The 20,711-nt window shown below is 49.5% G+C and overlaps 10 protein-coding genes across 10 annotated transcripts; 5 read left to right on the forward strand and 5 right to left on the reverse strand.

Annotated features, from left to right (window-relative positions):
* The first annotated feature begins 956 nt into the window (after nucleotides 1–956).
* BDQ94DRAFT_150613 (SUR7/PalI family protein) lies at nucleotides 957–2,980 on the forward strand. Its single transcript, XM_026767612.1, has 2 exons — nucleotides 957–1,871; nucleotides 1,924–2,980. Exons 1-2 carry the CDS (start codon nucleotides 1,466–1,468, stop codon nucleotides 2,493–2,495), a joined length of 978 nt encoding a protein of 325 aa, XP_026622382.1. The 5' UTR covers nucleotides 957–1,465; the 3' UTR covers nucleotides 2,496–2,980.
* A 1,182-nt stretch (nucleotides 2,981–4,162) lies between these two features.
* Nucleotides 4,163–4,588, forward strand: BDQ94DRAFT_150615 (uncharacterized protein). Its single transcript, XM_026767613.1, has one exon. The coding sequence runs from the start codon at nucleotides 4,313–4,315 to the stop codon at nucleotides 4,514–4,516; it is 204 nt and encodes a 67-aa protein (XP_026622383.1). The 5' UTR covers nucleotides 4,163–4,312; the 3' UTR covers nucleotides 4,517–4,588.
* A 346-nt stretch (nucleotides 4,589–4,934) lies between these two features.
* On the reverse strand, nucleotides 4,935–6,893 carry BDQ94DRAFT_162085 (uncharacterized protein; the record flags this gene model as incomplete). Its single annotated transcript, XM_026769486.1, has 1 exon — nucleotides 4,935–6,893. The coding sequence occupies one exon, from the start codon at nucleotides 6,891–6,893 to the stop codon at nucleotides 4,935–4,937; it is 1,959 nt and encodes a 652-aa protein (XP_026622384.1).
* A 699-nt stretch (nucleotides 6,894–7,592) lies between these two features.
* BDQ94DRAFT_85013 (WD40 repeat domain-containing protein) lies at nucleotides 7,593–9,248 on the forward strand. The gene is made up of 4 exons (XM_026776683.1): nucleotides 7,593–7,697; nucleotides 7,793–7,814; nucleotides 7,872–8,367; nucleotides 8,429–9,248. The coding sequence occupies exons 1-4, from the start codon at nucleotides 7,676–7,678 to the stop codon at nucleotides 9,065–9,067; spliced, it is 1,179 nt and encodes a 392-aa protein (XP_026622385.1). The 5' UTR covers nucleotides 7,593–7,675; the 3' UTR covers nucleotides 9,068–9,248.
* A 423-nt stretch (nucleotides 9,249–9,671) lies between these two features.
* Nucleotides 9,672–10,797, reverse strand: BDQ94DRAFT_150622 (dynein light chain Tctex-type family protein). Its single transcript, XM_026767614.1, has 5 exons — nucleotides 10,663–10,797; nucleotides 10,394–10,471; nucleotides 10,225–10,263; nucleotides 10,059–10,133; nucleotides 9,672–9,993 (listed from the first exon to the last, which is right to left on the reverse strand). The coding sequence occupies exons 2-5, from the start codon at nucleotides 10,421–10,423 to the stop codon at nucleotides 9,709–9,711; spliced, it is 429 nt and encodes a 142-aa protein (XP_026622386.1). The 5' UTR covers nucleotides 10,424–10,471; nucleotides 10,663–10,797; the 3' UTR covers nucleotides 9,672–9,708.
* Nucleotides 10,798–11,186: 389 nt separating this feature from the next.
* Nucleotides 11,187–12,019, reverse strand: BDQ94DRAFT_162087 (protein kinase-like protein; the record flags this gene model as incomplete). The annotated part of the gene is made up of 2 exons (XM_026769487.1): nucleotides 11,187–11,494; nucleotides 11,566–12,019. The coding sequence occupies 2 exons, from the start codon at nucleotides 12,017–12,019 to the stop codon at nucleotides 11,187–11,189; spliced, it is 762 nt and encodes a 253-aa protein (XP_026622387.1).
* Nucleotides 12,020–12,849: 830 nt separating this feature from the next.
* On the forward strand, nucleotides 12,850–13,221 carry BDQ94DRAFT_173884 (uncharacterized protein; the record flags this gene model as incomplete). Its single annotated transcript, XM_026772233.1, has 1 exon — nucleotides 12,850–13,221. One exon carries the CDS (start codon nucleotides 12,850–12,852, stop codon nucleotides 13,219–13,221), a length of 372 nt encoding a protein of 123 aa, XP_026622388.1.
* Nucleotides 13,222–13,374: 153 nt separating this feature from the next.
* Nucleotides 13,375–14,310, reverse strand: BDQ94DRAFT_85062 (glutathione S-transferase family protein). Its single transcript, XM_026776684.1, has 2 exons — nucleotides 13,775–14,310; nucleotides 13,375–13,711 (listed from the first exon to the last, which is right to left on the reverse strand). Exons 1-2 carry the CDS (start codon nucleotides 14,182–14,184, stop codon nucleotides 13,423–13,425), a joined length of 699 nt encoding a protein of 232 aa, XP_026622389.1. The 5' UTR covers nucleotides 14,185–14,310; the 3' UTR covers nucleotides 13,375–13,422.
* Nucleotides 14,311–17,053: 2,743 nt separating this feature from the next.
* On the forward strand, nucleotides 17,054–17,484 carry BDQ94DRAFT_173886 (putative vacuolar transporter chaperon Vtc1; the record flags this gene model as incomplete). Its single annotated transcript, XM_026772234.1, has 2 exons — nucleotides 17,054–17,087; nucleotides 17,150–17,484. The coding sequence occupies 2 exons, from the start codon at nucleotides 17,054–17,056 to the stop codon at nucleotides 17,482–17,484; spliced, it is 369 nt and encodes a 122-aa protein (XP_026622390.1).
* A 218-nt stretch (nucleotides 17,485–17,702) lies between these two features.
* BDQ94DRAFT_85124 (glycoside hydrolase superfamily) lies at nucleotides 17,703–19,368 on the reverse strand. Its single transcript, XM_026776685.1, has one exon. The coding sequence runs from the start codon at nucleotides 19,024–19,026 to the stop codon at nucleotides 17,866–17,868; it is 1,161 nt and encodes a 386-aa protein (XP_026622391.1). The 5' UTR covers nucleotides 19,027–19,368; the 3' UTR covers nucleotides 17,703–17,865.
* Between the last annotated feature and the right edge of the window lie 1,343 nt (nucleotides 19,369–20,711).

Here is a 20,711-nt window from a genome sequence, read left to right on the forward strand (position 1 = left end):
TTGCCACCCCCCCTGACTGTCCGCCCCGCTGTCCCGGAGAGGAAAGCTCGAAGCTGGCCAGCAGCCGATCTTAGCCTGGATTTCACTGGCAGATCGCCCGCATGGAAAATCCTCTCAGTCCTTCCGGCCAATCAGATTGTCTCCTCAGCCCAGGCAGCCAGAATTGAAAAAGACACCAAGAGTGGGTCCCACCTGTCGATGACGTTGTTTGAGCCAGTCTTGGCCAAAGAGTCACAGACAGAAACAGAGTTGGTTGTGCCGAAACGCCAGAATAGGCAGTGACTTTTAATTCCAGGCCCTATGAGGGTCATTGCTAGTCGTTCTTGGCGAGTGGCTCCTGAATGTCGTGAGGATTGCCAGATCAGCCACGATCCACACTGCATTGGGTAATCGGAAAAGCCATCAGCGGCTAACTCATGCCTATCATCACTGTATTCCAGCCCATCACCAGCCACGAACTGGGGAGGTTTGGCGTTAGTCAACGGCCTTAACACAGTAAGAGGCTAAGAGCCCCTCGATCAACGGGGGGTATTGCTGCACTTGCTTCAGAAGCAAGAATTACATAGTAATCTGCTCACGATCGGCCTTCTCCACCTCATTGCCCACAGTCAGACTGCCGCCCAAGAGGGAAAAAGAGGCAGGACAAGGAAAAGTTCCTGCCACCATCGCAAAAATGTTCCCATCAGGGTCTAGACCAGTGGCGCTGCTAAGAATACCTGCTGCGGCCCTAAGACTGAGACTTTCTCCCTGAGTAAGATTATTGAAGCCGCCAGCGTTACGGCTCGTGTGAAATTCTCATTGTTGTTTTTATTTATATTTATATTTTTATTGTTATTATTCTTTTAGTTTGAATTTTTAAACCTCTTACTTATAATTCAATTCCACATATCCTCCTTCTGGTTGGCTGCCAAGGCGTCTAACTTTTTTCAACCTTAAAGCCCAATTTAATTCCCACGGCGGATCAGATCAGTCGGTAATATTCAGTCATCCATCCTGTGTACGGTGTATACGTTGCCCTCGCCATCCACTTTGCTTGCCCTTTCCCTACTATCCTTTTCCTCCCATTCCCGCCATCTCTTCCTGTTCCTCGCTCCCCTTTTTTCCTTTTCTTCCCACTCTACGGTTCTCGTCTCCTGGATGTATCCCCAGTTTCCTCTCCTGATCCCGTCAACCTAATCCCGTGGTTGCCGGTGTTTCCCTCCCCACTGGTCCCTTTCTCTCTTTCCCCCATCAGAATCCTGGCACGTGGTTCACGGGGGACGTAAACGTCATCCAGTCGATGTCTTCCCAGATCTCTTCTATACTATTAGAACTTAACTAGGCGCCCTGCTCTTGTCCTGAGCTGGGTCTTTTCTCCATCCTTCGCTACCCATTCTCTCCTCTACCCTCTTCGTCTATTCTCCGAATCTATTATCCGCAGATTCCGGGCTTGTCCTCTCCACCACCACGTGCTTGACAGCGGTCCATGGCAAAGCTGCCCCTGTTCAGGAAAGCTCCTGCACGTCCGCAGGCCGGCCGGAGCAGGTCGAAGGTGCTCTGGCATCGCATCCTTCGTTCCTTCTGCTATCTGATCGCTTGGATATTCCTGATCTTGGTCTGCATTGGCAATGTCGCCAATAAGCCCGTTCTCCGACAGACCTACTTCCTCGAAATCAACCTTGCGAATATCATCCCACTGTCCACCCCCAATGCGGTCCTGATCGATACCATTGCTCGCACCATCGGTCTGCACGACTTTTACCAGGTGGGACTATGGAATTTCTGCGAGGGTTATTTGGACCAGGGCATCACCCATTGCTCCTCGCCCAAACCCCTCTACTGGTTCAATCCCGTCGAGATCATTCTCAGTGAACTGCTATCCGGCGCAACGAGTACGATCCTCCTTCTACCGTGAAAACGAACCCATCACTAACAAACCTGCAGTTGCTCTTCCTGCCGACATCACGTCAGCTCTGCACATCGCTCGCATAGCTTCTCACTGGATGTTTGGTCTCTTCATCACCGCCACCGTCCTAACCTTCATTCTCATCTTTCTATCCCCACTCGCTGTCTCTTCACGGCCTCCTCAGGCCCTTTCCTCCGACCCAGTCGTCAATCAAACCCACCCACAACATCGCCGTCGTACTTTTGTGCTTCTCCGTTCTCTTCCATTCCTCATCCTAACCTTCCTGACTGCTCTCTTCACCGTTGTCGCCTCCGTCGTCGCAACAGTCATGTTCATCATCTTCCGCAACGTCTTCACCTCCGCCAGCGAAGACCTCAACATTGACGCCTGGATCGGCACTCGCATGATGGTGTTCATGTGGATTGCCTCCGCCTTTAACCTGATTGCCTTTATCCTCCAACTCGGCTCCTGCTGTGCCTCCTGCTGTGGTGGCCGCAAAGCGCGCAAGCAGCTCAAGCGGAATAGTGCCGGCACTACGAGCCCTAGCAGCACTGCTTCCCCTGATGTGCGTGAGAAAGAGCATCCACACAGTCCCGCGACTACGGAGTGAGCTGTTCTCTTCCTTTTCCAGACCACATATGCTCTCTCACATTGTGATCTCCTCCCTCCTCTTATATCAATACCCCGCAGTTCATAAATCGAATGAGGAAAATCGCCTATACGACGATGATAAATAGAACATACAAGGTGTGAGCATTGCAGGGGCCCGCCAATATATACTGATCTGGATATGTATACTGTACGTCTTTCTTGTTTGGCCATTCTGGTTCGGGTTATGCTGTATAGAACGCGATGGATATAGACTGGGGCATATTCATCTTAGACGGGATTCGGTTTTGGGTCTGAGTTGAGCTTGTGGCTGCCTTGCTTCCTCTGATACATTGGGAGGGCGCTCTACACATGCCGCCCAGCTTGCATAGGTTACGATCTTTACGACTCTGTTATGATATTACGAGCGTGCGTATTTCAAGAAGTTCAATCCAACGAAGAGGAGGTTGTATCCCAGATGAGAATTGTATTTCATGTTCAACGAGATACTAAGTGAGACTGCCTTGGTACCGTAGGACTGTAGTGTCGTAATTCGATGACTTTAGAAAGGGTACTGATCGCCATGATATAATCATTATCAGGCCACGTCAACAGTACTCAGCCCTGTTACCTACAACTGACGTGGAAATCCAATTCACCGCTGGATTAGAAAATCCCCCACTAAGGTGGGCCCTAGATAAGTGGGGTGTGGGTTCGAATACTAAGCATGCAAGTAAGACTAGAAGCAGCTGCACTAGAAGGGCAGCGATAGCTAGGCCAACTTGGACAATGATGGTCACCTCTGATACTGCCACTATTAGATATCAGTGGCAAGAAGTGCACATTTCCCCTTACGTGCCATTTTTCGGACATTATGTCTTCGATAGGGAGAAAAAAAAAATAGAATACTCTATTGTCATGAGTTACAGCTCTAGTCAAAGTAGCTATAAGCACCTCGAAAACATCCTGTCAATGTCTTCTATAACTACATAAATGAACACCGCAATATAACCCCCGTTCTTGTTATCACCTAGCTCAATGTTTAGAACCTTGGATCAAACAAAAGGCTTATATAGGTTTGACTGGGGAAGGATGTTGCCAAATGGAGCTAATCTAGGCGAATGTCCGCTATTCCAACTCCATGTAAGTACAATACAAAGTAGATGGTTATCCCTAGCTGTTTTCGGACTAGTCCTATAAACTTTAGCAGGACTATAACTGGCTATTTACTCTTGGTGCAGAACTAGTTTATTATTCATAGCCTTAGAAGTATGTAGCTTTAGAGGTGGTCTTGGGGTGAGTGTAGGACATGGGCCTGGAGGGTGGTCTTATTGATATAAGGAGTATGCTGTCAAGCGGTCACATGGCAAAGACAGCCAGCCAGCCAGCCATATGTATATTCCCTACTAGTAGCTACTAAGTACAACCTATAATTTGATAAGTATTGAGTCCTTGGGTTAACTGATTGGTGTCTACTAAAGACCAATCTATACGCCATACCCACATCGGCCATCTAATTATTACTGTATCTGAATTATGCTATTGCGTGCGGATTCGATTCCTGCTCCTTTGGGTTGTGTCAATGCATCAATATATCACCAGCCTGCGTATAACTATATCCAATGATTATTTATATATCTCGGGCGAAGCAATACCCTACTATCCAATTGCGATGCCAGACGCGTGCCACCATGTACTCGGTAGATTGAAGTACTCCATAGTGATAGTTATACTACAATCTAGTTGAAAGCCGCCAACAACAAGAAATACAAATGTAAAGAATACCTCCCACTGAAAACCACTCATTTACGACTGCTCTGCGCGCAAACCCAGATCTTCATGGTCAAGGAACAACCAGTATATTCGCTGGAGCAGAAAGAAAGAAAAAGCCACTGGTGGGGGTCATCCACTTACCTTAAAATGACCTTGTGGAAGTCTTATGCGCTACCGATTGCGGCACAAGGGATTCCTTGGTGGATGTCAGCTCTACTTTTATGTATTTCAGCTCGCATTCGTTGTAATCAGTGCCAGATATTGGAATAGAGAAGCTTGTGAGAGAAGTCCTTCATGTGAAGAAAGACCTAAATTAGATGTAAAACAATTGAAATGTCTTAGTGAAGGGAAAGTAAAAAATATCATTGAAAGTCCATGGCGGAGATACCCACGCTTTGAGATTAACTATTTGATTGTTAGTAAACTGTTTGAAAGTTGCATTTTCTATTCAGGAATACTGATTGCGCCACAAGGGCCGACCCATCAGGTAGGTACGACATGAGCATAATTTCTTTGCAAGGCTGGCCTGCCTCTTTCTGGACAGTTATCTGTCGCATCTATTCTCCGCTTCTTTAAAATGACTTTACCGTGAACCTATTTTGCTTTATTGCAGACGCTTGAAGTAAAATACAGCTCTAAGAAGAGCGAGAGAGCCGCACAGCACAGCCTCTTATTATTTGGGTATTGATCATTTAGAAACATTCTTCGGGCTATCCCCAACCCGGGCTTTGTATACATCACAATCACCCGGTTTGGATGTGGTAATCGGCGAAGCTAACTCTTGCTCCATCATTCGTGCCAAGTCATCATCGTTGTCCTCCACCCGATCGTCTGACGCAATCTCGCAGGGGTCCCTTGCTGGTACGTGGCCGTCCCGGCACCGCTCGGAGTCGTGAGGCCCACCCGCGGGTTTTAGAGAACCTTGTCGAGCTGCTGGGGTTACACTGAAGCGGAAGTTCTGATTGCCGACATCCCCGTCTGCATCCCCAAGCCAACTGTATTTCTTGTTCCGCAGTGACTGGAGCATCTCCACGCGTCGTTGAGATTCCTCCTGTTCTTCTGGGGTGGGATTCGCTGCTGATCCGTCATCGCCCGTTTCTTCGGTCAGGTCGATTGTGATTGGCTCCCCAGCAGATGCATTTGGTGTAGAAGCCATGGATTGTGGCTGTGAGGTCGATGGTTGTAGAGAGGTCGCATTTGAGCTAGCATGGCGTGCCCGGGGAGGCTTGTATCCAGTCGGTATCGGAGCAACTGCGGGCATTTGCTTCTGAACTTGAATCTCATATAGCAGATTGTTGTAGACCGTGCCAAGATCATGAAGCTTATTCTTCCACTCGATGGCCTCTTGCTTGTACTGCTCAACTCTTTGTTGATGTCGGGAGCACACACGTCGCAGCATGGCATTCTGCTCAAGCAATGTCTGTTGTTTTGTTTTACCCGTCGCCGGATCCATGGCCGTCAGGTCCGACGCCAGTGCCCACTCCTGTTTGTACTTGTTGCGTTCCAGCGTCAGCTGCTGTACCTTATTCCGCAGAGTCGCAAGGCGCAAGTTTGTCCGATCATCCGACACTTCGATGCACCTGACATGGATATTCGGAGCTGACGGCATATATCCCAATGGGCCACCATAAACCGGATACGGCGAGACATACTCTGGCTCGGCAAACACTCGCTGCAGAGCTTCGCGGTTTGTGCTGTCGACGATTTCTTGGTGATCAAGAGAAAACCGTTCCTTGGTAATCTCGCTGACGGAGGGTAGATCGAAGGGCTGGTCAAACACACTGCAATTCGCCGCCATGTCCTCCTTGCCTCCATCTCCATTACCCACGCCCTGGAAGTCAAAACCAAAAGAAACCTCGCCATCAGGGATGTTCAACGAGATATCGCCCGGAGGGTCTTCAAACAGAAGGTCTATAGGGTCGAAGACGGCATCGGACTGTTGTTTCTCAACATCGCTTGGCGTATGAGGGCCCGTGCCTCCTTGTTCAGGTTGTCCAGAATCTAGAGATAATAACGAGGGTGTTTTATCCGGAGACTCTGTGGTCAAATCTTGCGACATCTCTGTGGCTTGCCTTTTTCTAGGCTGGTCCCAGGAGATACATTCTTCAGAAAACGCCTCGTCGCCATCTCGCTTCCGGGGCTGCAAGACCGCATCAATCTCCTGCAGGACAAGTTCGGAATCGAAGAGGGGGTCGTACAAATCTTCCACGGCGTTATTGGAATCGTCAAATGCCGAAAAATCGATTTCTAACTGTGGAGAACGGGTCGCGATATCTGCCCACGGCTGTCGGGACTCGGCTACCTCTGAGCCGGCCGGGGGTTGTTTTTCTAAGGATGCATCCTTGACTTCCACTTGCTCCCCGTAACTGTGACCTTTTCCGGTATTTCCGAGCTGTTGTGTGCAGTATCGTGCATCGGTTGTTGGGTTTTCTGACGTCGTGTTCACATCTCTGGTCGGCAAAATCCGTTCTTCATGTTGGGAGGACTTGGTGGAGAGCTGCAGCTGGGACCCAGGGGGAGGTGTAAGCCCCAGATCATTCACGTGCAGATGAGGTAGTGATGGGGGAGATGGAAGGCCCTCACGATCATGAAGACCATGGGGGTCTGGAGGACAGGTCTGGAAAGAGGTAGAAATACCTTCAGCCATGCTTCCATTCATCCCAGCGAAGAATTCAGGCCCAGTTCGAAGACGGCCAAAATGAATGTGTACCCTGCTATGCCGTTCGATATTTCCGAGAGGGAGCGGCGACGGCACTTAGGAGATGAAGGAGCGCTCCATCTACTCATAACCCAGCTCTGCAGATGGTAAGAATGAGGATATCCCTCGCTTCGAGACTGTGAAGCGTACCTCTTGAGAGCAAGTGTTCAGATCTCAAAACGACTGTGATTTGAGACTTGTCCCGCGGGGAATATGGACGGCAGGTAGGTAACAGGGAGAGCCAGCAAGTGCCTCAGGTGAATAGCCTGTCAGCAGGCTCAGGCTAGCCACTGGATACGCGCCCTATTGCATAATCCGGTTTGAAGTGCAACAAAATGTACAGTTTGGCCAATCTTATGAGAGAACGAGATGCCACACGTGTCCAGTGTGCTCGATATAATCCCCTAACGAGTGAGAATGACCAGAAAAGGCCAGGTCAGGTCAGCCACGCAGAAGTAAAGAAGCAAAGAAGTACATCGCAGTAGAAAAGATTCCCATTCCGTCCAAATTTAATCCGAGATGATGCTCGCCGCCCTTGACACCGCCCTGTGCACCGCTCACGTGCCCCACATAGTGTCCGCCGCCAAGCTGGGCGGCCGTGGCTTTAAGGCCGGCAGGAAGCTGACCGGCACCGCATCTTCTTTACTTTAGTAACTGGCGACTCCCCCAGTTCCCCGTCCCTCCTCGCCTCTTCAGCGTCCTTGCTTCTGGGCTCGTCTACAACCTTCAACATGAGCGTTATACTTTGCACTGGTATGCAATTCCCTCGGCGCTAGCTGGTCTCTAACGTCTTCTGTCTGTCCCAGTGGGAATTGACTGACCAATGTTCTATAACTCGTGATGTCCAGCGGGCTACGACCACACCATTCGGTATGTCAGACTGTGTTACTTGCGCCCCGAAAAGTTGACGTCGCTAACTTGGCCCAGTTTTTGGGAGGCCCTGTCGGGAATTTGCTCGCGCACTATACAGCATCCCGATTCCCAAGTTAATCGATTATGCATCACCCCCGACAAACGGTACTTGGCAGCCGCCGGTCACAACAATGTCAAGCTGTATGACATCAAATCTACCAATCCCAATCCAGTCATGACCTTCGACGGCCATACAAACAACATCACTGGCGTCGCGTTTCACTGCGAGGGGAAGTGGATGGTTACCAGCTCGGAGGACGGTACGGTTAAAGTCTGGGATACCCGTACAGGCAGCCTGCAGCGCAATTACGCGCATAAAGCTCCAGTCAACGATGTTGTAATCCACCCCAACCAAGGCGAACTTATTAGTGGGGATCGCGCTGGTATCGTCCGGGTTTGGGACCTGGGTGAAAGCGTCTGCACCCACCAGCTAATTCCCGAGGACGACGTTGCGGTTCACAGTGTTAGTGTCGCAAGCGATGGGTCCTTGCTTTGCGCTGGAAACAAGAAGGTAGGAAGGATGATTATCCTTTACTCGTCTTCAGCGCTGACTTTGAGCGACCGATTTATAGGGTAATGTCTACATCTGGCGCATGATTCAAGACGCCGAAATAACGCGCATCGTTCCGATATGTACCTTCCAGGCGCACAAGGACTACCTCACCCGCGTTCTTCTCTCCCCAGATGTCAAGCATCTCGCGACGTGCTCTGCCGACCACACGGCCAAAGTATGGAACCTTGATCTTGATTACCCGCCGGCCAAGATTGCCGCCGCCAACGCCGCCAAAGCTAAGGCCAGAGCCATTTCTTCGCCCGAATCGAATGACACCCCTTCTTCCCCAGAATCGACGCAACACGTGAACAACGCATCTCCCAACGGCACTGACTTTGAAGCCAACCCATTCAGTCTTTTCCAAGCAGCGACACCACCTGTCAATAACGAACCGCAGCAGACCTTCCCTGTACAACCGGACGGACCCCCCATGGACTCCGCAACAGGGACGCTCTTCCTAGAGACCACGCTTGCCAATCACCAACGGTGGGTCTGGGATTGCGCTTTCTCCGCCGACTCTGCGTATCTCGTCACAGTATCCAGCGATCACTACGCCCGCTTATGGGAGCTGGCTTCGGGCCAGATCATCCGTCAATACAGTGGCCATCACCGCGGGGCGGTATGCGTAGCGCTGAACGATTATTCCGAGCCGCGTTGAGTGTTGTGTCTTCCATCATGAAGCTGCCTGGCGGCAGATGTATGCGTCTTTAACCCTTCTTTTTTCCTTCCCTTTCTTCTAATGTTCTTGTCTAAGTATGGTTCAGGGCTAATGGTCAGCATGGTGCCTGGTTTGGGGCTGGAGGCACGAAGGCGAGTCGCCTTCTGCATTGGAGTTCAGGTTTTGCTTGATTCCCAGTGATGCGTCATTGGATGTTAGCGAGTTATGCTGGTTTGATATCCGTATATGCATGAGTTTGTTGTATTGGCCGGTTTCATGGCTGTAATTATTCCCAACGTAGCCATTGATAACCGTTTATTTCCTACTTATGATACCATACCACAGGAAAATAAACCAAAAGATCAACTCAATGACGGATTCCACCCATACCATACACACATCATGACTCCAGAGCTACTACACATAAGATAAAAGCAAGAAAAAGCCGAAACAAAAAGCCGCCCATCCAATCGTATCATCAACAACCCGGGGCCCTCCCTCATAAACCAACCACACATAAACACAAATCGACGAAAATACTTCAAAAAGCTCCCTTCATTCATTACTCTATATAGAAAAGAAAAATTCCCCCCAAATCAACCATCCTCACCAAAAAAAAAAAAACAGAGAAAACAACCCACCTAACCCAGCGCAAACCACGTCACACTAACAACAACATCCAGACCCCGTTCCTCAGCGCCAGGATACTTGAACGTCCACATACCATCGCGGTTCACATCCCAGAAAGCACCAGACGCAGAGTGCATCCCACGCTTGCCGGTGTTGCTGGTCGCGCCGTCAGCGGCGGCGGACTTGTCGATGAGGCCTTGTTGCACGATGGTGCTGTTCACGGTGAAGCGGTAAGGAGGGGCAGTCGAGGGGGTGGAGGGGGCGGTGGCGGTGATGAGGGCTTTCAGGATAGTGTTCTGTTGGATTTGATTTAGTGATTAGCTTGATCAAGGAGGGGTTGTTGTTGTTGTGGGGTAGATACAATAATTTGGGAGTTCCAGTCGCCGACTTTGGTGTGTTCGTATTCGGTCACTTCTTTGAGGGCGGTGTCGCAGGCCTAGATTGGGGGGGAGGGGTCGGTGGTTAGCTGGGGTAAAGAAGGTGTAGTTGTACTTTGTCGGTGGAAGTGAGGGTATGAGTGAACGCACCTCGGTGGCGATCTTGGTCAATTCAGGGATCGGAACGGGCTATGCGAGTCGAAAAGTAAGTATATTGTCATGAGTAGTCCGTCTGGATAGGTACGCGAGAGGAGTCGGATGACGTTCGGATTGCGGGCTATCCAGGTACGATCATTGCACGGGGATGGTGGTGACACACCGAAGAGGGGGTAGCAGCGTCGACAGCCATTGTGAATGAAAGGGTTGGGTATTTTTTCAGAAGGTGTTTTGTGTGAGACTTGGAGGCTAACGGTTAGTGATATTCGCGCGTGTGTCTGGTTGTAGATAGGGGATGTTCGTCGGGGGGAGAGTTGATAACCATGGGTTGCTGGAGATGCGATTGTGGGGGAAGGACAGGCAATGCGGCTCCGGGGCCGGCGAACCAAGCAACGCGGGCTGATGGAATTAGTGGATAAGATGGTCACTCACTCAATGCAAGATACTATGCTATGCTGGTATGCGCGGAAGTGTCAAGGAGAGTGCGACAGCAGCGAGAGAACAGCTAGCGGGCATGTGCTGAAGAATGAATGTTTGGGGGCTCGCCGTCGACTGGCATCATGGCTGTCGCTTTGCGCTTCATGATTGGACAGGATGAATATCAGGCTAGGCTGAGAGGGGTTAGTGTCCGGTCCAAGATCGGACTAGCTGATTACTTGGTTGGGACTAGCGCTGTCATCAGCTGCCATCACGTACTATGCATTTAATACATGGCATATTCAGTATATATTCACCCTGCAGACACCCTTGCTGTACGAGGCGACTGTTTCAAACCTACTTTTGGCTATATACTGATACGCTATTACAGATGCTGCAGATTCGCTTCTGCTTCTTATATAGTATGGATTCTATCCATCAGATCCACTGTTTGATTCCGCTTCATCTGCATAATCTCTAAAGTATAAGAAGAATATCCGTCAAGGCTTCGCATACAATTCATGAAATACTTTCTCATATTAGTTCCCCAAGCGATCATACCATTGCAAAGTGCGCAGGTCCTTCCAGAATTTTTTGGCATCTTCATGGCTATCAAGACGTTGTCGCAACAACTCTCTCCATTCAGCGTCCTTGCCAATAGAATCACAGGCAATTCCAAGATACTCATACCATATGGGATAATATGCTGCAAATTCCCAGTCAATTATCCCCATCAGCTGCCCATCTTTGACCATGATATTGGAAATATTAAGGTCACCGTGGGTGAGAACATAAGGGCCGCATTCGGGGAAGCGCTGCATAAATTTATCCGTTTTATTTGAGAACGCTGGAACGATAGCTCACGACTGATGGCATCTCGAAACTCAGAGTCAGAGTGGAAAGGCCCATGGAGATTACCATCATCAAACACCATGTCTAAACGGCAGGCTCCTCCATTAATGCCTTGTATACTTGGCGATGTGATGGACTGTAGTTGCTTGCACACGTCAGCCACCTGGTCTGCGATAGTGGCCTTCTGGTCATTTGATAATGATGGCCAGGCACTCTCGAGTGTCTCACCGTCCATCCGTGTCTGCAGCGCGAAATAATTCCCGTTTTGATCGACCCAGTCATAAACAGCCTTCGGCGCTGGGATATGGGGATGAGCTGCAAGTAGCTTCAGTGCTCGGATTTCGTTCCTCAGATATTCTTCGAATTGGGGGTGCCCTTTAAAAATAAAGTCGGTGCTGATTGACCATACGCCTCCCGCGCGCGAGCCGCGGATGAATCTGATGGGGTTGAAATGCCGGCGTAGCGATTGCTCCTCCAGACTGCATCCACAGTCGTCGAAGCCAGTGTATGTATCGGACATGTTGTGAATTGATCGAGATTTTTCAGGGGTAGAAAAGGAGTGGAGAAGCCCTAGCTCAGTGTCAGACAGACTGGATACGAGACAACAAGTCCCTATTTATGTGAGATGGTCAATCAAGTCACACAGGGGATTCTAATTGATATTTTGTTTCCTGGCATCAAAGAAGCGTTGCACTGGATTTTAAGCGGAGGTTTCCTATGGATAGCTGTGACCTGGCTTTGAAATGTGGCCCGTATATTGGGTGCCAGGGGTTGTATATAAAATATGCCGTGGTTAGTATCATTGAGCAAAGTGACTTCCCCTATACAAACATGATAAACTTACTACAGTGTCGTTCCTGCATTCAGAATCACAATGTGTACCCGGATAACACACTGATATTATCTTTGTTTCCCTAGATGGAATTGTATAAATTCCATGTCATTCTCAAAGACTTCTTTAAGTTCTGAATACCTTTGTTCAACTCAACCATAGACCAACAGTGTTGTGGTGTCCTATGGAGGATGTGGTCATGAAAGCTGTCCAAAATCCATGGAACAACCCGAGAAATACAGCCAATTTCCATTTCTGCTATACATATATATTGAGATGAGTACATTCACTTTTCAGATGGCTCCGTGAATCTCCATTAAAGGTATTTAACGCTCTATATTACTTTTCATTATCAGCTGCAGTAAGTTGCCTTATATATCTATATTGTTGTGAAGGCAACTAGTACTTCCAATACAGCTACCACAACTGAATCCTGTCAAAGATAGACACGAATCTATATACAGATAGATTCACCCTACATCCCATCAGACAGCCCATCGGCCTCGTAAATCTTCAACATGTCATCGACGTTAACTAAGGAACAAGTCACCCGCAGGGAGAGCTATCTCAGACAGCGAAACAAGATTGATTCGATTGAGAAAGAAGAGCTTCTTCCGCTTCTCGAGCAGCGATGGGATATGTGCTACAAGGTCTGCGACAGATTCGAAATCGACAATCTTCTAGAACTTTACCGAGATGCATATCGACCAAATACCTCTCCACAGAAGATCTCGGAGATAATCCAGCAGATTGAACTGACCATCAAACTCTCCCTCTTACAGCGGCTCCCGGTGGGTTCTAGGGATTATTATAAGGATTTCAGCCTTGAAAGGCTATATGAGGATGTTACACGTCTGTATGGTGTCGTTAAATTTCTGGATGTGGTATGATGGGGGTTTGAAAGTTTTTGAGTACTGCATTGTTCGAGGCGTATTTTTACTCGATGCTGAAGTTAATTATATACTAGAAAGCGCTAGGTGGGTTATATGACTGATATTACGTCTACAGTGTTGTAACTAGAAAAAGCCTGTCCCCTAACTTAACGCATCCCTCTAGCTATGAATAAGACAGCCAACCACTCTGCCATGAATTTACTCTGGGCCCTTTCCCTTGATCTTCATATATGCTCTCTTCACCTCCTCCCGGCCAGCCATCCCAGCCAGCCAACGCTGAATGAGGGGGTAGGAATCCAAAGACAGCCCCGCAAAAGAATACTGCCTCACCCAAGGCTCCGAATGATAATCTACAGCGGTAATCTTTCCGGGCAGAACACTCTCTCCATTCGATTTCTTCAACTGCCCTTCCAACACCCCGAAGCAGCGATAAGCCTGCTCCGTGTATCTATTTAGCGCATCCTGGTTCTTCACCGCATGGTAGTTCCTTAGTGTTACGTTAGCACGATTCGCTCGTTAACCAACTAGGTGACAAGGAGGGCAGAAATACCTGAACCAGTTAACCTGGCCCAGCATAGGCGCCAGATTGGTGAGTAGGAAATACTCCCATTTCTCCAAGTCGACGATATCCTGCTCTGTCTTACCGACTGGACCTAACTGTCCGTCGCGGTCATACACTCGGCGGACGTAATTCATGCATGCGCCAGATTCCCAGGCCACGACGCCCGTGTTCGGGTCCTGGAGAGAGGGAAGCCGACCATTCTCGTTGATCTTCAAGTAGGCCTCGCCTTTGACGCCTTTTTGGGGGTCGTCGCCAAACTCCCACTGTTGCACTTCGTAGGGAACTTGGAGGGCTTCGAGAGCGATGGCGATCTTGATGGGGTTAGGGCCCGTAGCGTGGGCATGGAGGAGTAGTGGTTTGGTCATATTGAATAAAGCCCGTCCTAGAGTTGTCTGCATATTGGTGAATTCCTGGATAGAGGTTGTGTACCATTTATAGAATATATATTGCTTGAATGATGCTTTAATTTGTTAATCAACGTAGCCGATCTATTGCTATGGTAGGGCTTAATTATGCCCTTGGTGTTCTCCACTGTCTTGTTGCTGAAAACGTTGATGGAGCCACGACTTTGAATCCCGCGGAGTTGCAATTGGAGACATTCCGGAGCCGGAGCCGGTGATAGTACTACTTCATGGACTCGTAATTTCAACCTACAGTCGGGACCCCTGGTACTCTCAATGGCATCAGTCGGGGTAACTATATAATAATATATTATTGTTGGCAACTAGTAAAAGAAAGTCATTTTTATAGGTAAGAAATGACGCAAAGAACAAGTGCTTTATTGAATGTGTTGTGCCCAACTTGGACACTGATTCCAGTCACTTTGGCAACACCTCCCTAGCTCCATTAGTAGCTCTCTAATCTTGCTCTTCAGATTTGGAATCAATATTGCCAGAAACCATGGAGTCCATGCTGCTGTACGAATGGATACAGATCCTGGCAATCAATGAATCCAACCCCTCCCCCCTCCAACAACTCTAGATAATCTCTGTAATCTAAATGCGCATTTTTTTCATGCAAACCTGAGATGAATAATACATTCAGACGGAATCAGAGGTAGGTAGGTGTATTGCTTGCATGCAGCATAACATTTTACTCCAACCACTCAAGCTTCAACCTTCTCCAACTAACGGACCTTATCGACAGCCCTACTCCAACTCGACCTTCCTACTCCAATTACGTCGACTCATGCTCGAGGTACTTCATTTACACCGAACCTTTGAAATAGAGCTAAATTGCAGTGTTAGTCTATACTAGATTCTACAAGATCGCTTCCCAAATATGGTCATCCTCATCTAGGAGGCATACAAGCCAGCACCATTCGATATGTCCAGCACCTACATTCGTCCTCTACCCACACCTGGGGCACCAGTGTGGATCTATACAGATACCAGTACCATAATGGGGAACGGAAAGGAAGAGCCTAGTCAAATATTTTTAGATCATCGATCTCCTCGGCCACGGGCCAGAATGATGGAATAGTGCTAATATGAATTTGCAGGTGCTTTATGAATATAACGGGGGAGATTCCTGTGCTGGTAAATTCCCAGGGCGGTTTTGGTAGATTGTGTAGATGGCTCTGCTCCGCTTGCACCAGAAAGGGTGAGTAGTAATTTCATTCACTTCCTTATCTATGTAAAAGGGGGTATTCTACCTAGGCGGTTAAGCATAGATGAGCAGGTTGCTGGTATAATTCCGATTGCCACGTCGCTAAATGTAGAGTCATGCTTCTCAGTCGAGCTCGGTTGTTACACCTCTGTTATACTACCGGATGTACTGGCAGGGCTTATCTTCAAGACAGGATTTATAATAGTAGAGCGCGCAATGTTGAGGAGGTAAGCTCTTTGTTGATAGCCCGGATTCGAAGTTGCAGATAATTGAAGGAAGACCGCATTCTCTCAACTATACTCGTGCCATGCAGCGCATGAGGTACTTGTGCGGTTTCTGAGGCGATATATCGAGTGAAGCAATCCGTGTGATGATATATTAGCTAGCCCTACTAAACCCCAGTAAAATACACAGACTGTGCTTTGGTTTGGGCAGATAAACAGACGTTTCATCTATCGTCCTTTCAGAGTATCTTCATGGTTCTGAGGCACTGTGTGCGAATCTCCGAAGATAGCCTATCTTAGACGCGCCCAGGGCCCTCAGCAAATCCCTTATTCGCCTACTAGATCCCTAGCTTCTCATAGATGCTGAAGATGTCGCGCATTCACGTTTCAGGTCATCGTTACCAACAAGTTCAATAACGCCATCAGCACCCGCAGCTACTGCGAACTCCCAGAAACCCTCATAAGCTTAGGTACACTCAGAAAAAGGTAAGTCTTCCACTGATAAAGCACACACACACCGTTCCGTTCCTTAGAGCTGGAATATCCAAGAGGGACCACTCGCTTTAGAAACGGTTCCTGACCGCTACACACTCCACCGCACTAGACCCTGACAACCCACCGCATCAGGCTGAACAAATCGAAAGAAAGCTGCAGGAAATGAATTCCGCTGCACGGTAGATCCATCATTTCCTCTTGTTTGTGTCACCGGCCACTAACTCAGTCCCCTCGCCTTCTTAACGGCAGGCTATCATCGGTGATAGCTGAAACGAGGGAAGTCCTAGTTCAAAAAGTAGTCAAATAGTACCCCAGACCAATCGGCACCGGCGGGTCCAACCGGGCAATCACAACAACAGGAAGCGGCACGTGCGCGCTACCCGGCGGTGAAGCGTGGCAGAAACAGCCGCGGCGCGTGGCACTAAACCCGAAGCGGGCAAAGTGTCGGGCGACAAGCGGGGAAAGCGAGCAGCTCGTCTCGATCCAGCTTCTGTTCTGACTGTCCAGTACCAATCATAGCCCATTACATCAATCCCCCGAGCTTAAATCTTCTCTTCCCTCTTGTCTCTCTCTCCCGCCAGAATTAACTAACTAATCTAACGTTAGTTTGGCGTCTTATCACCACCACTGCAATTAGTTACTCTGAAGCCCGTGCAGAATTCTCTTCTCTCTTTGCCTCTCTCTCTCTTTTTTTTTTTTTTTCTTTTTCCTCTCTTCACCTTCCCTCTCTCTATCCTCTAACTATCATCTCCTCCTTAACTCTCTTATCTTTCTCAGACAAGAAAAGAAACCAGTCACACGACCTGCTGCAGCTCTCCAGCTTAGTGCCTACCTACCTGCACTACAACCATCCCCTCCCCTTCTCCTCCTCATTCTCCTCCCTTGCTATCCTCTCACAACCACACCACACCACACCATACCACACCACTTCACATTCACAATGTCCTCCCAACCTCTCCTCCAAACCGCCCCAGGTAATTCCACTCCCCTTCCCTTCAATTACTCCCCCATCCGAAGGGAATTAACAAAAAACCAGGAAAAAGAATCGCCCTCCCCACGCGCGTCGAACCGAAAGTCTTCTTCGCCAACGAGCGCACCTTCCTCTCATGGCTCAACTTCACCGTCATCCTAGGCGGTCTAGCCGTCGGACTCCTGAACTTCGGTGACCGCATCGGCCGCATCTCCGCCGGTCTCTTCACCGTCATCGCCATGGCCGCCATGATCTATGCACTGGTGACATTCCACTGGCGCGCGCAGAGTATTCGCAAACGCGGCCAGAGTGGCATTGATGATCGCTTCGGACCGACCATTCTCGCTATGGCGCTTTTGGCGGCCGTCGTGGTGAATTTTGTGTTGAGGATGGTGGAGTAATTCATCTCTCTCTCTCTCTTTCACTTTGGGTGTGTATTGAGTTTGGGTGTGGAGGTCGAAATGTATTGATTGAATCGGGTGTAGGCATTGATCGGTGCTGGTCGCTGGTTTTATGTATCTTGGGTATTGAGGATGGATGGTAGTGGGTACAAGTGAAGAAATTGTTGGGAATGGAAGTGGAGGAAACGGATAGTGTACTTGTTTCATGCTGTTTGTTAGTAGTATTGAGCATTCTATTTCCTACGAGTCTAGACTGTGTTGTTCATTTTGTTTTAAAAAAGTCATCAATAGTACCCATGAGTTCATTCCATTCCATCATATATACAACATTCCAAATCCTACACAAAACAAGCAACTAAACAACCGCAGAGTTGCAGTTGCTCAATTGAAATACCCCTCGTCAATAAACGTCTCATAACACCAATAATCCTTCTGCTCCCCCTGTCCAGCGACACTCGTATTCCCCGTAAACTTCGCCGTCCAATACGAACTCCCCTGCGAAAAGCTCCCCCAAGTCTCCAACCCCGCCAACACATTCCTCTTCTGCAGCGCCAACGTATTATTATACGTCGCCTGGATTGCCCATTCGCCCACAAACACGGGGAACTTGCCCGTGCCCGACTTCTCCCGCGCATCCGCAAGAATATACTCGGGCAGATTCTCCGACGAGGAATCCATATGCTCGTAGTAATAGTGATGCGTGTCGAAGACGAGGTTCGTACTCGCGGGGAAGTCACCCTCCCAGTACTGCGGGTACTTGAAACTACCCTGGAACATGACGGGGATGTTGGGGTTCACCGATTCGACCCGTTGAACCACAGCCCGGATGTACTTGAGGACCCAGGCAGCGCCGTGGTCCGTCAGGGCGAGGGGCGTGCCGAAGACGACCATGTTGGTGTTGTTGTCGGCGGGTTCGTTGATGGGCTCGAGGGTGTAGGATTGCGGGGATCCCGAGGTTTGGATGAAGTTGATGACTTGGTCGATCACTTGCATGGAGTAGTTGAAGTTGGTCTCGTTGTAGAACCAGTACCAGTGGCCGGTGGCTTCGCCGATGGTCAGGCCGTTGACGCCGCCGGGGAGGGAGTGCGTGTCGATGATGATGTGCATGTTGTAGGTCTTGATGGCGTAGTCGGCGATTTCTTTGAGGTAGGCCGTTTGGTTTCCCGAGTAGAGCTGCGAGCTGGAGAGATCGATCCATGCGGCATAGGTGGTGGGGATGCGCAGGACTGTGATACCGCCGGAAGCGAGCTTGTCAATGTCGGCCTTGGTGATCCAGGTTGCGTAGCGGTGCTCGAGGACGGGGCCGCATTGTGAGCCTAGATGTTCGCAGAGGCCCCATTCGTCTGAGGCGCCGCCAGAGTATTTATCCCAGAATAGACTGTCTATTGTGGATTCTTGCTCGAGCCAGCCGCCGAGGTTGACGCCGTTGCCTTTGAAGGTGCGCCAGTCGATGTAGGAAGAGTTTGGGGGGCTGGCTAGGGGGACTGCGAGGGCGGACTGCGCGCAGCCCAGCGCAGCGAGGAGCCCTAGGAGACTGTACATTGGGAGCGAGTTCGGAGAGCAGATGAGATGGGCGTGGACCGCTGCTATAACTTCATTCTATCGGACTAGTTCCAGCACTTCTTATATCTCGTACATTCTTGGGTTGCCGGCATATGGCCTTGGTCCCGGACCGAGACAATTGGATATCCCGACAGACATTTCTTTAGCTAGCTCAGAGTTGAAGGATGCTTAGCACTGAGCCAAAAGGCTATTCGACGGCGAGAGAGGCCAAGGTCCCAAGTCGGGCTATCCGAGGAGCTCAGCATGGCCAAGCTCATCAGTCATTTGATCAAAAGACCGAATGCAGCAATCACAACGAGCGCCGGTTAAATTAGCCATGAAGATTGTCTTCACTAGCTACACACAGTAGAGAACGGCACGCAAAAATTCCCGCATGACGAATTAGTCTCTGTGTAGTGCGGGGTGTGGGGAAATAGGCGTAGGGCATCTTTCTGCAGTCGGAGCCTGAGCAACATCCGAATAACGGCCTCTCCTCCCGCTCAGATGAGGATCAACACGCTCAAACCCATCCTCTTTATCGTGACTCGGAAATTCCATGCCTCGGGATAATGAGGCCCGATGAGATGGGTGAGATTCTCGGGTGTCCCGACGGCAGAGGCACTTGAGGCCAAGAGATTACCGTGGTTATAAACCGGGAGCACCCAACGCCTCTCAGCCGTCAGCATGGATCTCATCGAAAGCAGACATGAGGCGCACTGTCAACCACTGCCAGCCATTGCAAGCACACATCCTAGCACAGTCGACTGCTTGAGTGGTTGGCAAGCAGTGTTTGACCAGTCAGCTTCCGTTGTCGGTCATTGCGCCGCTGGTAAACGGCAACTCAGCAATGAAAATGAAGCCACGGGCCATGCTGGATGCGAGACGAGGGTTGGAATCTGTCGGCCTCAGGCATAAACCGCTGGCCAGGGTGATAAACCCCTTATTGTGGAAGTGACTCGTTCGTATTGCCCCCTCCTCTGGCAGGATTCCCTTAGGGGGGCGTCTGGGGGTGGAGACCAACGAGCAAGCGTGCCATGAAGCAGTGTTGGCGTGAACTCAATCGCAAGCTATGCTGTGGCTGGTGGAGATGATAGGCAGACGAGGACGCGAGTGGATGATGTAACGAGCCTTTGGTCAACCGCCGATCCCGGGTCTGATCTGCTGGCGCAAGAGAAGGAGAAGGAAAAGGAAGACAGAGGGTGCGAGAACGAGAGTCAGATAGTGGGAAGGGAACAATGCCCATGTGTAGTGAACCTAAAACCGGGTGGTTGAGGAACAAGATCCATGGAACTACGAGTTATTTGAGCGAATTGGCATCCTTGGACAGTGCAGAGTGGTTGGTGGTAGCCTAAATGTCTGACTGGGAGTGTCACAGGGTTTTATATGGATCTTCTATCATGGCAAGCATAGCAAGCAGATTGGGGGGGAAGGAAGAAAGAATCCATGTTATAACTGGGGCAGTTGGGGGAGTACAGTAATGTGTGTCTAGTCTACCTGGGACTGTCTCAACTTTCAGACGAGAGTACTTGAGCGGGTAGATGCAGCATTGTAACGAGACGGGGAATTTCATACCAGTACGGGTATGGGTAGGAACTGGAAAGAATCGAAACCCGGCCGGGTGGGTGTATGTACGTTATGTACGTATGGCTGTATGGCGGTATGGCTGTATGGCTGTAATGGTACTT

This window comes from Aspergillus welwitschiae, assembly GCF_003344945.1.
Source record: "Aspergillus welwitschiae strain CBS 139.54b unplaced genomic scaffold BDQ94scaffold_37, whole genome shotgun sequence".
Lineage (NCBI taxonomy): Eukaryota > Fungi > Ascomycota > Eurotiomycetes > Eurotiales > Aspergillaceae > Aspergillus > Aspergillus welwitschiae.

Coding starts and splice junctions, on each gene's coding strand:
- BDQ94DRAFT_150613 (XM_026767612.1), top strand. CDS start 1,466: ATGGCAAAGCTGCCCCTGTTCAGGAAAGCTCCTGCACGTCCGCAGGCC. Junction 1,872..1,923: donor ACTGCTATCCGGCGCAACGA/GTACGATCCTCC, acceptor ACAAACCTGCAG/TTGCTCTTCCTGCCGACATC.
- BDQ94DRAFT_150615 (XM_026767613.1), top strand. CDS start 4,313: ATGGTCAAGGAACAACCAGTATATTCGCTGGAGCAGAAAGAAAGAAAA.
- BDQ94DRAFT_85013 (XM_026776683.1), top strand. CDS start 7,676: ATGAGCGTTATACTTTGCACTG. Junction 7,815..7,871: donor GGCTACGACCACACCATTCG/GTATGTCAGACT, acceptor AACTTGGCCCAG/TTTTTGGGAGGCCCTGTCGG. Junction 8,368..8,428: donor TTTGCGCTGGAAACAAGAAG/GTAGGAAGGATG, acceptor ACCGATTTATAG/GGTAATGTCTACATCTGGCG.
- BDQ94DRAFT_150622 (XM_026767614.1), bottom strand. CDS start 10,423: ATGGCTGTCGACGCTGCTACCCCCTCTTCG. Junction 10,264..10,393: donor ACGCTGCTACCCCCTCTTCG/GTGTGTCACCAC, acceptor CGACTCGCATAG/CCCGTTCCGATCCCTGAATT. Junction 9,994..10,058: donor ACTGGAACTCCCAAATTATT/GTATCTACCCCA, acceptor CAAATCCAACAG/AACACTATCCTGAAAGCCCT.
- BDQ94DRAFT_85062 (XM_026776684.1), bottom strand. CDS start 14,184: ATGCAGACAACTCTAGGACGGGCTTTATTCAATATGACCAAACCACTA. Junction 13,712..13,774: donor GGCCAGGTTAACTGGTTCAG/GTATTTCTGCCC, acceptor CGTAACACTAAG/GAACTACCATGCGGTGAAGA.
- BDQ94DRAFT_85124 (XM_026776685.1), bottom strand. CDS start 19,026: ATGTACAGTCTCCTAGGGCTCCTCGCTGCGCTGGGCTGCGCGCAGTCC.